Source organism: Synchiropus splendidus, chromosome 18, assembly GCF_027744825.2.
Source record: "Synchiropus splendidus isolate RoL2022-P1 chromosome 18, RoL_Sspl_1.0, whole genome shotgun sequence".
Taxonomy (NCBI): Eukaryota; Metazoa; Chordata; class Actinopteri; order Syngnathiformes; family Callionymidae; genus Synchiropus; species Synchiropus splendidus.
The window spans coordinates 6,225,133-6,241,750 of record NC_071351.1 but is presented as its reverse complement, the minus strand read 5'-3'; the positions used below and the strand labels follow the sequence as shown (position 1 = coordinate 6,241,750).

Genomic DNA, 16,618 nt, shown 5'->3' with positions numbered 1-16,618 from the left:
ATGAAACCAGCGCAGGGGAAAGAAACAGAGCTAGAGAGAGAAGAAGGGATGAAACCTGTACTCTCCGAACGTCTCGTCCTTCATCGGCCGAGCTTCTGAGTCCATCGGACCTTCCTCTTTGTCTTTCACTGAGGGAGCAGGAGAAGCCACGGTCAGAAGTGAGTTCCTACCACTGCGTGGCCAGCAGGGGGAGCGGCACCACGGCACGGTCCAGGTTCACGTTTACCACCCACCTGAGTACTTCCCTCCTTTGCCCCTCCTGATGAAGCAGAGGATCAACAGGACGAGCAGCAGCAGCACCACGGCACTGACCACACCGATGAACCAGCCCTTGGTGGCGAAGCCCTGCTGCACCTCCCTCACTCCTGAGCACATACACATTCAGACATGAGAATCCCAGCCTTGGATAGATCTGTTTTACAGGTTTCAGACCTCTCCCGGGACTCACCGCTGCCTTCGATCTGGACGTCGCTGTCCCAGAAGGTTTTGTTGCTGTAGGTGAAGCGCAGGTGGTAGTGGGATCCGGGCACCAGCCCCTGCAGCTGGTAGAAGGAGTGAGCGGAGTTGACCTTGTCCACGGTCCTCCAGTCGCCAGGAGCTGCAGACACACACGCGTGCAGACTCGGACCTGCGTCTGGACTCGACAGCCGCCACTGCGGCGACACGTTGGCCTACCGCTCTTCCTGAGGTAGTGGATCTGGAAGTGGACGCTGCGGTGTCTCTTCTTGGACGTCCAGCTGAAGTTGGCGTAGTTTTCCCCCACAGACACGGAGATGTTGGCCGGAGGAGCTGCAGACACAGTGAAGAGCTGAAGCTCCGGCCTCCGTCCACCGTCTATGCGCTAAACAAGCCGAGGCGCACCTCCCTCCAGCGTGGTGGCGCCCTCCTTCACCGCGGCCTCCCCGTACCCCGCAGCGGTGCGCCCCCTCAAGTAGAAGCGGTAGTGGCTGTGGCGGTCCAGGCCCTTCAGGCTGAGGTGGCTGACGGCAGGGTCGTGGATGTTCTCCACCTGCGTGGGGCTGTTGTCGCTCTCTGAGACTGAGCGGACACCGAATCAGACGCTGGCGTCCTGGACAAGGTCAAACCCCCCGCACTCCCCGACACTCACTGCGCTGGTACTGCAGCTCGTACCCCAGCAGGATGCCGTTGGGCTGGCTGGGCGGGCTCCATCGCAGCGTCATCTCGGACTCAGACGGACTCTCCAGGGTCAAGGAGTCGGGCGGACCGGGAGCTGGACACCAGACAAAGATGCCAAGGGTCACCACCCCAGAGCTCGGGCTGCCCTCACGGGACGCCCCTCTTCCGCAGCCTCACCTCCCTCCTCGGTGTCGAAGCCGAGGGTCTCACACGGGGGCCCATCTCCTTTGCTGTTGAAGACGTTGACCGCCAGCTTGTAGCGCGAGTACGGTCGAAGGTTGGCGATCACCTTCTTCTGCTCGCCGGCTCCGGTCAGCACTGTGAGCGTGGGCTCTCGGGCCCGCCGGCCCCTGAGGTGGCCCCGGGTCCCGACCCGGGTCAGATGAATCTGGACATGCGGGTGAAGCAGGTCACCGGAGCACGTGCGAGAGAGCGTGGCACCTACCTTGTAGCCCAGCAGCCGGCCCCGGACGGTGGACTGGTCCACGGCGGCCCACGTCACCTCAATGGCCGTGCTGTTCAGCATCTCCACGGCGACATCCATTGGGGCCTCCAGCGGGACTGGGATGGAGACAGAGGCGGTGAAGGACAGGAGTCTGGAGAGCAGCACTCAGAGACGCACCATCTTCCCCAGAGTAGCCGATCACCGGGTCCAGATCAGGCCCGTCCCCCTTCCTGTTGACCGCCTGCACTTTGATCTCGAAGGCGGAGAAGTTTCCGGTGCCGGTGACCAGCAGCGGCGGTGCCGTGGTGTAGTTGCTGTGCCAGTCGGGTCCCTCTCCGAGCACGCGCCGCCACATGACGCGGTACATGAAGTCGGGCCCGTTGAAGTTGCGCTGGTCCATTTCCTGTGGCGAGACGACCGGCGGTCAGACTGAAGTGGTGAGAGTGAGCTCTTGTGGCGGCGGCGCCCTCTACCTCCCAGGTGATGAGCAGCGTGTCGGGGTCGGTGGACTCGCTGCGGACGTCTGCGGGGTTCATGTCCGGGGCTGGAAGAAAGCAGGGGCCTGGTCAGGACTGCAGTACCTTCAGTGGCCACAGGCGAACAGAAGAGTGCCCTCTCACCCTCTGCAGCTACGCGGTGAAGATCGGACGGCCTGCTGGGGGCGCTCTTGCCGGCCTCGTTGATTGCAGTGACCCTGAAGCGGTAGGACATGAAGGGCCAGAGGGAGAGAGAGGTGCTGGGCGAGCCGCCGCCCACTCTCTTCAGCTCCTCCCACTCCCCATCTTTGGCTTCCTGGGTCTCAAACTCCACCAGGAACTCTGAGAGGGTGAGAGCACAGTCTGTCACCACAGAGAACAGCTCCACTGAAGCCCCTCCCGTCAGCGGGACATCACAGGTTGACACGCAGCAACACAACAGTTCCTCAGCCTCGTCCCTCTTTCCATGTCAAACCCAGTCTCTTGAATGAGGCAGCCACTAAACTTTAGCTGGATAGAACTGCGTGAACAGAAACATGGAAACTTCAACTGCGTCCTGTCCATTGACGTCACACTGAAAACCCCCAGGTTTCACAGACGAATTGAAGTCAGGCAGAAAACTAAGTGTAAGTGACACGAACAGGAATCCCACTGGTCGACATGGATGGATGGAGTCAGCACCTTGAACTGGACTCTGGTGGTCGTCTCCCGGAGTCCAGCTGAGAGTCAGGCGTCTGTGTTTGCTCTCGCTGATCTGGAGGGCTGAGGGGGGGTCGGGCCGGTCTGAGGGCAGAACCATCATCATCACCATCATCTTCATCTTCATCATCATCATCATCTTAATCACCATCATCTTCATCATCACCTTCATCATCACCATCATCATCACCATCATCTTCATCACCATCACCATCACCATCACCGTCATCTTCACTACCACCATCATCTTCATCACCACCATCATCATCACCATCTTCATCATCATCAGCATCAGGTGGTTGGAGCTCACCATAGACGATGAGTGTGTTGTTGACCTCAGCCTTGTCCATGTTGGTGATGGCCTGACACGTGTAGAGGCCTTCGTCCTCTGGAGTGGTGTTCACCACGATCAAGTTGGGGCCCTCCATCTGGTACCTGTGGAGACCAGCACTGAGCAGACCGACTTTGACATGTGACCAAGATGGCGGCGGATAAAATGGAGCAGCAGCTACTGTGTAAACTACTCTGTAAACCCCCACACTGTTCATCTTTCAAGGTTGTCCCACTTTTGTTCCCACTGCAGATGCCTTCCCCTCACTCTGCGCCTCTAACAGCAGACCTGCTGACTCCACCTCCCTCTGGTCTCTCGGCCCTCGGCGAGCTGCTCACTTCTCATCGTTCCTCTTCACAAACAGCTTCTGGTTGTTCTTCCTCCATTGGATCTGCGGCGGGTCCAGTTTGAGGTCGGCGACGGCCAGACAGGTGAAGACGGCGCTCTCCTCTCGCTGAACCCTGAGAGCCTGCGCCGGCGACAGGATGACGGTGCGGTCTGCAGGGCCAGAGTCAGGAGGTGAGGGGCCGGGCCTGAGGCTCGGAGCCAGGCGGGGGACTTACTGAGCACTTGCAGCTCCGCACTGATGAACAGGCTGGTTTTCTGCAGCGAGCAGGTGTACAGACCCACATCTTCACGGCTGACGTTCCAGATCTCCAGACCCCCGCTGGTGAGCAGGTTGAACCTGGAGTCCGCGAGCAGAGAGGACGTGCTGCTGCTCACCCTGGAGACGTCACACACACACACACACACACAGTCAGACACACCAGGTCAGAACATCATGGCTTCTCTGGAACTGCACCGGCTTTTGTTCCAGTCCGTATTTGTAGGAGTGGACTGGCTCCCCGCAGGGGCCAGGTGAGGGGCTAGGTGACCCTGAGCGGCTTCGTCTTGAGTTGATCTCTTCAACTCTGAGTGAATCTCATTCATCTGATGGATTATATGATGATTAATCTACAGCCAGCTGTCAGGGACGATGAAGATTCCTCAGAGCTGAACAGGAAGTGACGAGGTCTGAAGGTGTGTGTGTGTGGGGGGGCCTCACCATGTGACCTTGGGTTTGGGGGATCCAAAGTTGTCACACTCCAGGAGGGCGTCGCTGCCCTCGATGAAGGTGTAGGTGATGGCGTCGTCCGTCAGGATCTGAGGAGGAATTTCTGAGACACACACACACACACCAGTGAGACTCTCACGCACACGCACACACACGCAGCAGCTGACTCACTGATGACATGGACGACGGCGTTGGTGACGATGGCTCCGTGTCTGTTGGAGGCCCGGCACTGGAAGACGGCCGTGTCTCCGTAGTTCACGTCATTCAGGATCAGAGACCCGCCTGAGGTCAGAGTTCGTCGGGGCTCCTTGGCAGTGGCTGAGGAGGGAGGGACGTCACAGCGCGCCAGTGTGTGTGTGTGTGTGTGTGTGTGGAGGAGGGCTCACATGACAGAGGCACTCCGTTGATGGTCCAGCTGATGACTGGCGTGGGGATCCCGTCAGCTTGGCAGTCCAGTCTGACCGTCTCACCAGGGGCATACAGCTGACTCTTTGGCTCTTTGGTCCAGTAGGGGGCAGCTGTGAGGCAGACGGGCGTTACTGAGTCCTCCTTCACACATGAGCGGATCCTTCCCTCCCCTGTGAGCCCCACCTTCCACAAAGACCGAGTAGGTGTGAGTGATCTTCCCCTGAGAGTTGGAGGCGATGCACTGATACTCTCCGGTGTCAGCCTCAGAGATGTTGGTGAAGAGCAGACGGCGGTCGGACATCCTGCGGGACGTCCGGCTCTCCGACATCTCACCGTCTTTCTGGAGCCAGGACACTTTTGGAGTGGGTCTGTGGGTCAGGAAGCCAGAGGTGGAGAGGAAGAGTGAAGATGGGAGACGCTCATTGAAGGAGGCAGCAGAGTCAAGGAATGTAGGCCAGGCCAGGAGGAGATGATGGGATGGACAGAGGGAGGAGAAGGAGGAGGAGGGCAGGTGGGATTGACCCCCTGAGGGACGCACACACACACACACACTCACAGGCCTTGGACGATGCACTCCAGCTCCAGCGTCTGGCCCCGGAGAGCCTGGTAAGTGCTGTGGGCTCCAGACGGTCGCATCATGTGAGGCCTTCGATTCCTCAGCACCGAGTTGGCTGGAGGAGGAGAGATGGGGGGAAGGGGAGGGAGGGAGAGAGACTATGAATCTCTTCACGTCCAGCCATGACACGGTGTGTCTACCTGCTTTAACTGTACATGGGAGAACCAATTCTAGGAAACACACTTCCTTGTGGGGACTTTTCAAGCCTCAATTTGAGGGTGGAAATAACTGGCTGGGTGTATTGTGGACGGTCAGGTTCAGGGAGAGAGGCTGGGGAAAGGGCGATGGCCAGGAGAGGTCCCCACAAGGATAGAGCTACTCATGTGTGTGCAAGTGAGTTTCCTGCTGAAGCCCAGTGGGTCATGTGGTGGGAGAACATAGTTCAGTTGCCATGAGTTGAGAGGGTCGAAATCAAGCTAGTTGACTGCTGAGTAGCTCTGATTTGGGCCCGCGGAGGCTCCTCTGAGCCGATTAGCAGCAGGTCCAGGCAGGACTGGTCAGTACTCACAGCGGGTGACGGTCAGAGAGATGGGCTCCTTGGCCAGGATGGTTCGGGTGGCCAGGTACTGCACGTTGCAGGTGTAGTCGTTTCTGGAGTCCTTGGGCTCCAAGTTGGCGAAATACAAGTTTCCATCTCTCCCCGCCATCACTCGCTCGCTCAGCTGGATGTGGTGCAAACCTGCGGAGCGAGACGGGTCAGAACCGGACGCACGGCGAGCGGAAGGCAAGAGGAGTGGCGGATAAATAAATGCATGAGCCCTAATGTGCTTCAGGAAGTGATGGAGGTCTCATAAACTCACTCTGGTCCATCCAGTGGATGATGGGCTCCATGGAGCTCTGGGGGGGGTTGCAGTTCAGCACCAGGCTGCGCCCCTCCTCCGCCTCCATCACCTGCATCTTCTTCTCCTTCTGCTGCGACGGTGGAACTGGAGGAGGAAGCAACAGGTCAACAGAGGAAGAGTGTCGGGTTTGAGTTCCCGCTGCAGGTGTCACGGAGGACGAAACCCCCGAGCGCCGGCTGAGCTGCTCCACGTGACGTCAGCCGGAGAGCGTTTCTCAGGAAACCGTTGTCAGGGCGACGGTGCCGTCTCACAGGTGGGTGAGGCAGAGGCGCCCAAGGCCGAGGGATGTGAGTCTGTTGTGGTCTCAGCGTGAGGTGGAGCTGCAGACCGACAGCTGGCCAAGACTCAGACTGTGACTCGACCCTAGAGTCACGGTCTGAGTCTGGAGGCCAGCGACTGTGATGGCGTCTCACCTTCGATCCGCAGGACGGCGTCAGCAGAGACGGCGGTGCCGAGGTCATTGGAGGCGAAGCAGGTGTAGGTGCCCTGGTACTTCTTCAGAGGCTCCATGGTGTTGCTGAGCGTGTAGAAGGCGAAGGTGCTGGGGCTCTCCGACACCTTCAGCTCTGTGTCGTTGCTCGGGTCAAACTCCTCCCCGTCTTTGCTCCAGCGGAAACTTGAAGCAGACGCAAGACGTCACTGTCAGAGTCAGACTCCATCAAGGTGCTCGCCGGCCGCCCCCCCCTCACTCTCTCTAATTGAAATAGTCCATTTTACTTGGCACAGAGCCGTCCTCTCCTTCAGCTAACACTCGGGAGATTGCTGCAGGGCTTAATGGTGTTTACCCTGCTGAAGGAGGAGCGGCTGGAATACTGATGCGAGGCGGCCGGACGAGGACTCAAGGAGAAACTCGCCATTTATCCTTAGAAATGTGAGCAGAAAGAGAGGCTGACCCAGTTACTGAGGCGGGTGCCTGCACACTCACATGGGAGGAGGGCTTCCAGAGGCCTCGCATCTCATGACCAGGTCTTCCACGCTGAAGACGGTGACTGACTCCGGCTGGGTGAGGATGGTCGGCGGCCTGCGGACTGCAGCACACGGGTCCCTCAGACACAAGGCAGGCCACACACGATCCTCCAGGGGAGGAAATTATGATGTCTGCAGGAGAGGAGGAGGAGGAGGAGAGAGCTCCCCACCCCACCTCCTCACCCACAGGACCAACAGCCTGACGGAGGAACGTTGATGTTGTAAAGGTAAAAGCACTTACTCTCATCGTTGTAGTCTGTCGTCCGAGGGAGGAGGAGGAGGAGGAGAGAGAGGAGAGGAAGACTTCATCAGAACCACAGCGACACACGGAACCTCACCTGAGCACGGCGTGATACCATCCCCACCCACGCGCACAGGTTCCTCACAAGTTTCAACATTCATTTCCAGTCATAACTCTCGCCTTCTTCTTCATCGGAAAATCTTTACAAACAAATCTTTACATACAAACTTGCTGATCAAACTGCAGCACGACACTTTGACCTTTCCATCTTCTCCCTCTTCATCTTACTCAGAAGCCCCGCCCCCTCACCTCGCCCCCAGATTTATAGGAGGTTTGTGGTGTGGAAAGTGGGCGGAGCTTCTCTTTGTTTTAACTAATTGTTGCCGAAACAACTCGGTGCTGGTCAATACTGCGGCCGATCAATGACAGTGTAACTAGACGCAGGACAACACAGCCAGTCACATGACCACAGTGACCAACACAAGCAGAAGAAAGCGTGTGGCTGTCTGCTATGACGACCAGAGAGCGTGGCAGTGTGACCTTGAGACGCCCTCTGTGGTGTCAGGTTGTGTACTCACATAGGGGGGGGATGTCTACAGCTGCCTGGGCAACCAGGGGCAGGAGCAGCAGGAAGGGGGCGGTGCACCGCCTCCTTCTGCCAACCTGCTGTCGCTGCGTGCGAGTCATGGCTCCAGAGAGACGTCACGCTGCAGGGAGAGGAGACGCAGGCCTGGGCCACTGTGAGTCTGGAACAGAAGGAGATGGGAGGGGGGGTGAGTCAAGGTCGCGGGAGGAGGGAGGGCCATGTGTCAGGACGGGAAAAGCATGTGGTCAGACCTCAACCAGGAAGGTGCCTAAACATCCCGCTCCATATGGAGTCAGAGCCCAAGCGCCCCCCGGTGAGCGAGACATGGATGGAGAGTGAGCATGGAGCTGGTGGGCCAGGATCTTCAGATCTGCACCTGATACGCCGGCGGTGAACCAGCCACCGATCAGTCCAGGCCTGAGCCAGACCAACCACTCTCCATCCGCTCCCTTGGATCCTGTTCAGGCCACAGCATGAAGGTTCTCATGTGGATGAGGACGGGTGAGAGGGCCTTCACAGTGAGGACCACCACACACACTTCTCTGAGCTCCGACCACCCAACAGCAGCGCAGCACACTCACCCAAGTGTGTGCGTGTGTGTACATGGATTTATATTCTTGTGTGGACCAAGCCGGTCCACAGAGCGTTTTGAGGGTGAAAACATCAAAATAACTGGGATGGTTAGGTTGAGGGGGAGCGGCTGGGGAAAGGGCGATGGCCATGAGAGGTCCTCATAATGACAGAGCTACAAGTGTAAGTGTGTGTGTGTGTGTGTGTGTGTGTGTGAGAGTATGTGCGTGTCGCTGGTCAAGCTAACAGCAGAGCTGAGTGGTTTCCCTGAGCTGATCTAGTCAGGAGAAGGTGGAGGTGCAGGAGGGGAAGGAGCAGAACAGAGAGATGCTGAGAGGAGACAGGTGAGGAGGGACCACACCAGACAGGAGCAGGGAGGAGGCAGGACCAGGGTTAACAGCTGGGAACTCTCCACACACACACACACACACACACACACGCTTCTTCTTCAGTCCCACGTGCCACAGTGGGACCTTTCCTCAGGGTCACCATGATGATGGAGGAGGACAGAGGACGGCAACAGGACGGCAGAGGACGGCGACGACACACACACACACACACACACAGTCCTGCTTGGACAGACAGCGCCAGCAGACACACTCAGACAAGGAAGATCAGACAGATCAAACGGCTCGCTCCGCTGGGTCCCGGGCAGGAAGTGGAGCGGAATCCTCTGGAATATGAGCAGCAGAGGGGAACAGGATAATTGTGAGTGAGCGACGGCAGGGAGGCGTCGACACAACATCAGGTCCCAGCTGGCTGAACCAGAGAAGACATGTTGGTCACAGACAACAGCTTCTCAGAGTAGCGGACACACACACACACTGGCGTGTTTTTGAGTCTTGTGGGGACCGCTCACCTTTCCCCAGCCTCTCCCCCAAACCTAACCCTCCAACACACACGGATTACCTTCACCAGGACCCACTGAAACCCAGTTATTCTGAGGAAGAAGGGAGGAGGAGAAGAGCGGCAGCAGCTGAGACGCTTCAGTCACATGAACAACCTTTGTGTCACCACCACTTGTTTCACAGATCCAATCTCAGACCTGTTAGCTGCTTGACTTGGTGGGGTCAAGGGTCAGGGCCAGGACGTGCTGCGATCAGAGGCTGTGATGGCGAGGGCGCGGCCGTGTCCTCGCTCGCACAACACGGTGAATAATTCACGAGCCGCCTTCAGAGTCAACAGTAAAGACCCGCAGCATCACGCTGGCGGAGTTACCAGACGCTCAGACTGCTTCGCTCTTTTCCACAGATCTGCACTGGCTGTGGTGCGAAACATGCTAATGAGCGGGAGCCAGTGTTCAGGGCGTTGTCACGGATCTCCAGGATAAACACGCTCTGAGCTGTGGCGGGGGGGAGGAGGGGTGCGAGCAACACGGCGTTCAGAGGTTTCACACGTTCACTTCCTCTCAACATCAAGCAGCTCACATGCACGAGACTCTGCAGCACCGCGCTCCACACACGTCTGAAACAGGAGGTCTCAGAGCCCCGGGCTCCACCAGCGCCGGGGCAGGAAGAAGTCAGCAGAGTTGGCCTGAGCAGGTGGCACACCACAGCACAGGTGCAGAGTGGAACGCACCCCAACTGCTGCTGAGACGGAGGAGTGAAGGTTGAAGGAAGCTGAGGAAGAAGCTCCGCCACCGTCCCTGAGCAGGGCTTCTTCTTCAGGTCCGCCTCCTCCGCTGACCAGAGCCTCGGCTCCGGCAGTGACCCGGGGTCTGGGCCCGAGCTCAGCAGAGGAAGTCAGGCCCGAGAGCTGCTGGTTCTGCTTCCTGTCGTGCTGCCCTCCTCAATAATGAAACACCTCCAGCTGTGAAGATGTGTCAGAGCGGAGCGACTGCAGGACCGAAGGGGGGAGAAAAATAAATGAATACATGCCCCCCCGTCACCCCTCCACCCCCCGAGGGTCCCAGTGTGCAGGGAAACGTCAAGCAGAAGAAAGACAGGCAGTAAGATCTGCCCATGAACATGGTGTGGGAGTGACAAGTGAGGAACGGCTGGGCGCAAGAGCTGGGGTCATGAGATGGTAGACGGGACGAGGGGGGGGCTTCAGGAACAAGGTGATGTCGGTGGGGGGCCCATGATGAGACCCCTGACTGAATGAATTATTCATGGAGCCTCTTCCTGTCGGCACAATTTGCCCTAAATTCCCCCAAATTCATAATTCATTCGCCGCCCTCAGCAGAGATGATTTGGTCTCAGACCGAGGCGGTCCGTGATCACCTGCGGTGGAGCCCCCCCCCCCCAACTCCCTGTCTCCCTGGCTGGGTCATAGTTAATGCATGAGCCTGTTGCAGTGAGACTAGTCTCCAACACACTGTCGCCCAGACGGTCTTGGATCATTCGGCCGTCCCGCTTCAGCAGACTTCACCCGGCAACAGACACGTCTCACCACGCGCACCTTCTTCAAGCTCCACGCCTCCATCTCGTGGCCGTAGGTGGAACAGATCAGGTTGATGAAGCGCAAGTGTGGGCTTAGAGAACTCGCGGGTCTTGGTCTGAGACTGGACCCTCAGCAGCGGTGGCAGCGAACACAACGCTGTCGCCATGATGACTCACTTCTGAAGATCCTAACCTGAGTTTGACCTGTGACGACAAGGATCCAAGCGACCCTGAACACACATCACATCACAGCACCAGACAGCAGTTGCACACTGGCACAACACAGGTTTGACGCGAGTCGAGTCGGCGGCACAGATCTTTAATGACTTGCCGTGCCAGCACTTATCTCCCGTCAGGTTCTTTAATAGCTTTTCAAAGTGCTGCTGCCAAGGTGTGATCGTCGCTGCGGCGCTATTTTCCCGTCATCCTTTCATCTTCAGCTTTGATCTGACATCTCTTGTTGGTGCCCACCGTCGTCAGGTTCTCTCCAGAGGATTGGATTGGTCTTTGGAAAGACACACACGTGTTGGACGTGTTTCCAGGAAGCCACCATTGTCTCTGTGTGACAGCACATGATCTGGCTGGAGGAGTCCAGGTGGAAGCAGGTCATCCATCTCCTCTCAAAGGTCAAGTGTGTTTGTGGAACAACAAATGCAAATTCAGCCTGAGAGAAAGGAGCTCCGGCAGCACATGGATCAATAGCCACATTAGCATGGGCGCGGAGCTCCGCCTGCCGACACAGTGTGACGCGAGTTCTCGACCAACACTCTGTCCAACGGTTGGCTGCGACGCTCCGCCGAGGGTCAAAGTTCAATACAGAGCTGAAGGAAACAGAGCAGAGCTCCATCCTGGTTTCCATGGCAACACCATCACCCCCCCCCTCCACACACACACATCGAAATTCAGCTGCTCACATAAACAGGTTGACAGCATCACTGCTGAAGTCACACACACAGCTTCTCTGTGGGCGTCACCACTGAACCCCACGAGTCTGAGTCAGTGAGAGGGAGCGGATCACGGGTTAATCTCCAGGCTGTTGTGATGGAGTTATTGATGCTTTCATGTGAATAAAAGAGGCGGTGAATAATTCAGGAGGAGGAGAAGAGGAGAGAGGAAGGAAGGACAATAGATGAAAGTGAAGGTCGATGTCAAAGCTGTGAAGAATTCAAACTTCAGGAGGAAGAAAGGAGTCCGAAGATGAGAGGAGGCGTGGGGCTGTAGGACAGGACCAACTGTTGAAGGAAGACGGCAGAGGTCAGAGGTCACCAGACCAGGTCAGGACCTCCCTGCGTTCGCTCACACAAACGATAACGTGGACAGTGATTGGTGAGAGCAGTTCGCTTCATGGTCTCCAGAGCAACCGCCTCATGTTCCCAGTCACTTCTGAGGGCCACTAACACCCAGAATGAGGGTCGAGGGTCAGTGACCTGTAAAAGCTCTGTCATGATCTGGGCTGGATCAGGTTCCTCGGCCCTCTGACTCGCTCAGCTTTCAACACATGAGCGGCAGTGACTCACTTAGGCCAACCACTGACAGAGATAACAAGATTACGTCGCTGGCTGTCACTCACTGATCCAATGAAGATCCAGGGGGCGACAGGACACCAAGACAAATGGGTCCCACTGAGACCTGCAGGGGCCTCCAAGTCGCTCAGCTAGGGCGGTCAGCGCAGACTCTTGAGTGGGTCAGCTCAAACACGTCACGTGACGCACAACAGCCGTAACCACGGAGACACACGGAGAAGAGAATGGAAGGCTTTCGTTTCCTCCCGCACCTCACCGTTACCATGGCGACACGCCGTCACATGAGCTCAACGCCGTCATCGTTTCTGAGTGCATCACTGGAACTGACTCCATTCAGGACTCGCTGAGTCTCAGCATTGGGCTCAGGGTGGAGCCAACCTTCCCGCACTGTGGGGAGCACTGACTCCGGCGCGGCCTCACAGACACGCCCTGCCTGCAGCCTGAACTCACACGCGTTGCTCCTCAGCAGAAGCTTCAGTGGAGCTAATGCTTCCTCTCTGAGTACAGCAATCATGACATGATGAAATTATGTGGAGGAGCTATTAGGTCTGACCTTCTCCCTCGTTCACCCCCCTCCTCCTCCTCTTCAGCCTCTCCTGCGCCTGCCGCCAGGAACACACTTCCACTTCCTCCTGTCCTCTGACCTTCACTGCTCCTCTTCTCCTGAGCTCACAGTGAACAGGTTTGTCCGCCGACGTTCCACCCTCATCTGAGGGAAAGACGGCACGTCACTCTGTGCGTTCACCTGGATCAGGTGTGTGTGGGCGAGAGGTGAGACCAGCTCCAGAGCAGGAGGAGTCCAGCATGTCTGAGCAACTGCTGAGGCGGCAGAGTGGAAACTAAGAACCAGAGGCCTCATGCTGATTCACACACACAGACACACACTCGACAGTAAAGACTTTAACTGGCTCTCAGACCCTTCAGGATGTAATAACTGTGATCAATACACTCCCAAATTCTCCCCCTCCCGTCTTCCTCTGAGGAAACTCGCAATCGAATCAAAGCTCTCCACTTCTCGCTGAAATGTATCACAGTTAAGTCGAGGCAGGAAGGTTTTCTCAGTGACATGACTCAGAGCCGCAGCGAGGAAGGGTTTAGAAACACCAGCGAGCTAGTGAGCTTCAGGGACCTGAAGTGTTGGAGCAGGAGGGAGGAGGTGGGGGGCGCTGCTCCCTGAGGTCGGGGGATAAGTGGCTGATACAATGAGGGAGGAGGTGGTGAGACAAGAAGCCTCCCGGGCCATGATGTTTGCAGATGAGATTGTGATCTGTGGTGATAGCAGGGAGCAAGTGGAAGATAAGCTAGAGAGGTGGAGGTATGTTTTAGAAAAGAGAGGAATGAAGGTTAGCCACAGTAAGACGGAATCCATGTGTGTGAAGGAGAGGGAGCCAAGTGGACAGGTGAAGTGACAAGATGCAGAGATAAAGAAGGTGGGAGGTTCGAAGTACTGAGGCTCAACTGTCCAGGGCCATGGAGCGTGTGAGGAAGAGGCGAAGAAGCAGGTGCAGGCAGGATGGAATCATGGGAGAAAAGTCTCAAGAGTGATGTGTGACAAAAGGGTGTCCAGAAGGGTGGTGAGGCCAGCAACGTTGTATGGTTTGGAAACAGTGGCACGGAGGAAAAGACAGGAGGCAGAGCTGGAGGGAGCAGAGATGAAGATGCTGAGCTTCTCTCTGGGAGTGAGCAGGATGGAGAGGATCAGAGGGACAGCACATGTGCTCAGGTGTTGAGGAGACCACGTCAGAGAGGCGAGATGGAGATGGTTTGGGCATGTATGGAGGAGAGAGAGCCAATACATTGGTAGGAAGATGTTGAGGTTGGAACTGCCAGGCAGAAGGTGGAGAGGAAGGCCAAAGAGGAGATTGATGGAGGTGGTGAAGGAGCACATGAGGTTTGTAGGTTTGAGAGAAGAGGAAGCAGAGGACAGGGTGAGGTGGAGGAAGATGATCCGCTGTGGCTGCCTCTGAAGTGAGAAGCCAGAAGAAGAAGAAGACAGTGAGGGACGAGGAGCAGAGAGCCTCACCCTGAGTCCGGCTGTCATGAGGCTTCTGCTCAGTCCAGCTGAGGTTGCCATGGTGACTGAATAAAGCCATCATACTTGGACTCAGCGAGCAGTGAACGTGCAGCAGAGACAAACCTGCTAATGACATTCCGCTGCGCTCGGCTCTTTTCAGAGGCTCCAGGGAAATGAGGTGGAGGCAGCTGGAGGCTGATCTGCTGACACATTTGCATGTGGAGACCTGCGCGGTCCAACGGCTGGAAGAGCGCGGCTTTGTGTGGGCGAGCCGCCCTTTCATCCTCACCCTGAGCAGGGTTTTGTGAGGACATGACGGCAGGACCATGCAAAGAGGAGAGAGGCGCTCAGAGCAAACACACGTGCAGCCGCGGCGAGAGGGACGCTGCCATGTTGCTTCAGCCAACACCAGAAGCTGCTGCCTTCACCAGAGCTGGACCTGGGCTCAGATCATGACAGAGACGGAAGGATGCTCTCGCACAGTCGCCGGTCACTAACAGGTCACGTCAGCACTCACTCAGAGCCTGAACTGGGTCTCCACCCTCACAGGAGCCCAGTTGCAGCCTCACACACAGACCCGATCCCTTGCCCGGTTCCACGACGACGGCAACTTCCTCCTCACACTCATCTCGGCCCTCGGAGAGGAGAGAACCGAGGCTGAGTGAGAGCGAGAGCCAGACCTGGCAGGAGAGGAACCTGAAGCCAACCTTCAATTCAAGACCAAGTCATTGAACAAATTGAGTGGTTCCCAGTCGTCAGTCGAGTCACAGCCGCTGACTCATCGCGTCTGCTTCCTCACAAGTTCAGATGAGTTGGACTTCGGCAGGCGTCCTCAAACAAACACGTTATATAAGGCGCAGCAGAGGATCCCAGCGGAGTCTTTGTTGTTTTGGATCCGCTTATTTCGGTCGCTCCCGCGTGTGTGTGAGAGACATCAACAGACACGCAATAAAACAGGAAGCTTCCGCAGCGCCAGCACACACACACTTGTTTTATGTACAGAGGGCTGGAGGAGTTGATGAAGATGGCTCTGTTTCAGGGGGTTCGGCAGTCAATCAAGCTGGAGAGATGGCAGCACACACTCACACACACACAGCAGTGTGGAACTGAGCTCAGGGGAGGAGGATTGGTGTCGATCCTCTGGGTGACACGTGAAGCTCCTCATATAAACTGGGTTGTAAAAACCACCTTGTCCTGCTTCTTTGTCAAGCCCCGCCCCCCCCAGCGCGGCTCCCGCCTCCTCACTCACACAGGGCCGACCTGAAGATGCTCACTTTTCAGACGCGGCTTGACTTGACGGAGCGCTGGCTTCTCCTTTTGTTCTGCGGGACTCGGGGTTCCTCCCTCCGCTGGTGAGCGCGTGTGTGCATGGGAAGGAGCGGAAGGATGCCCTCCCTCCTCCTCCTCTGTCGCCATGACAACCTCCTGACTCCAGCCTCGCCCTCTCCCCATCCTCTCTCCCCTCCCCCTCTCACCTTCATCTCTCGTCTCCGCCGTCTCTCACTCTTCCTCCTGCTTGAAAGACTCCTGACTTCCTGTCACTCATCCTTTGCCAGGTCCCCGCCGACTGCCTCCAATCACCCCGCAACTATTCTCCGCGTGAGCTTGTTTCAACTCTTTATCCTGGTTTCACTTCCTCGTCTGCGTCTCACACACAGATACCGGCAGATCAGGGTGGGGACACCAGCCCAGACCTCTCTCTCTCCCAGCTGGATGTTCCGTGTTCCTCAGATATGGACCTTGCAGCTCAGAGCTGCAGGTGAAGACAGGGGGATCCAGATGAGAGAGTAGCTCAGGATGGGAGGTGCGAGACACACCTGTCGGTGCTGCACAGTTCTGCTCAACATGTCAGCATCACCCAGCCACAGAAGAGAAGCTGAGCGAAGACTCGACAATGTCGCGTGCAGCAACAGGTGCTCAGCATCTGTGGAAGCTGGACAGACTCAGTTGGGGGAGCTTCGACGGGACCCGCTGACCGGGGAGTGGCTGAGCGTCTCCCACTGCCTCTGTTATCAGCAGCGTCGCTCTCTGCTTTGAAACCAGTCCAACCTGGTCCAGTGAGGCCGGCGCCGCTCCTCCGTTATCAGAGGCGACCAGCCGGCTCTCGGCTGCGGACCCTTGTCTCTGCAAATCCCCCTCCTCACATCTCCGTCGCCGCGGCGACCACATCAAGGACGTGACATTTTTAAGATGCAGAGCTATTTCCAGCAAGCCTCACTGTCAGGGAGACAAAGTGCCTGTCCTCCCAGGTGTGTTTGAGACAAGTGTGTTCAGCGGAAGAGGCAGAATAAGCAAAAACGTCTCTTTTATGAAGAGACCACGCTCGACA

At 57.1% G+C, this 16,618-nt stretch overlaps 1 protein-coding gene across 5 annotated transcripts in view; it reads right to left on the bottom strand.

Moving 5' to 3' along the window:
• Positions 1-16,618, bottom strand: part of l1cama (L1 cell adhesion molecule, paralog a) — a 28,852-nt gene that overhangs the window by 3,154 nt on the left and 9,080 nt on the right. For 3 of the 5 annotated variants that reach the window (XM_053848887.1, XM_053848888.1, XM_053848884.1), the window contains exons 4-28: positions 7,216-7,230; positions 6,934-7,036; positions 6,422-6,624; positions 5,967-6,092; positions 5,675-5,845; positions 5,107-5,221; positions 4,734-4,918; positions 4,529-4,660; positions 4,314-4,460; positions 4,134-4,245; positions 3,652-3,812; positions 3,427-3,586; positions 3,068-3,192; positions 2,740-2,841; positions 2,203-2,400; positions 2,056-2,126; positions 1,760-1,985; positions 1,583-1,698; positions 1,315-1,525; positions 1,109-1,231; positions 862-1,038; positions 676-789; positions 449-598; positions 234-365; positions 56-128 (exon numbers count right to left, since the gene is read on the bottom strand). In XM_053848887.1, coding sequence (XP_053704862.1) covers positions 56-128; positions 234-365; positions 449-598; positions 676-789; positions 862-1,038; positions 1,109-1,231; positions 1,315-1,525; positions 1,583-1,698; positions 1,760-1,985; positions 2,056-2,126; positions 2,203-2,400; positions 2,740-2,841; positions 3,068-3,192; positions 3,427-3,586; positions 3,652-3,812; positions 4,134-4,245; positions 4,314-4,460; positions 4,529-4,660; positions 4,734-4,918; positions 5,107-5,221; positions 5,675-5,845; positions 5,967-6,092; positions 6,422-6,624; positions 6,934-7,036; positions 7,216-7,230 — 3,448 coding nt within the window. Of the gene's footprint in view, positions 1-55; positions 129-233; positions 366-448; positions 599-675; positions 790-861; positions 1,039-1,108; positions 1,232-1,314; positions 1,526-1,582; positions 1,699-1,759; positions 1,986-2,055; positions 2,127-2,202; positions 2,401-2,739; positions 2,842-3,067; positions 3,193-3,426; positions 3,587-3,651; positions 3,813-4,133; positions 4,246-4,313; positions 4,461-4,528; positions 4,661-4,733; positions 4,919-5,106; positions 5,222-5,674; positions 5,846-5,966; positions 6,093-6,421; positions 6,625-6,933; positions 7,037-7,215; positions 7,231-7,793; positions 7,962-16,618 lie in introns of all 5 variants that reach the window. The other 2 variants (XM_053848886.1, XM_053848889.1) reach the window with 1 other exon arrangement.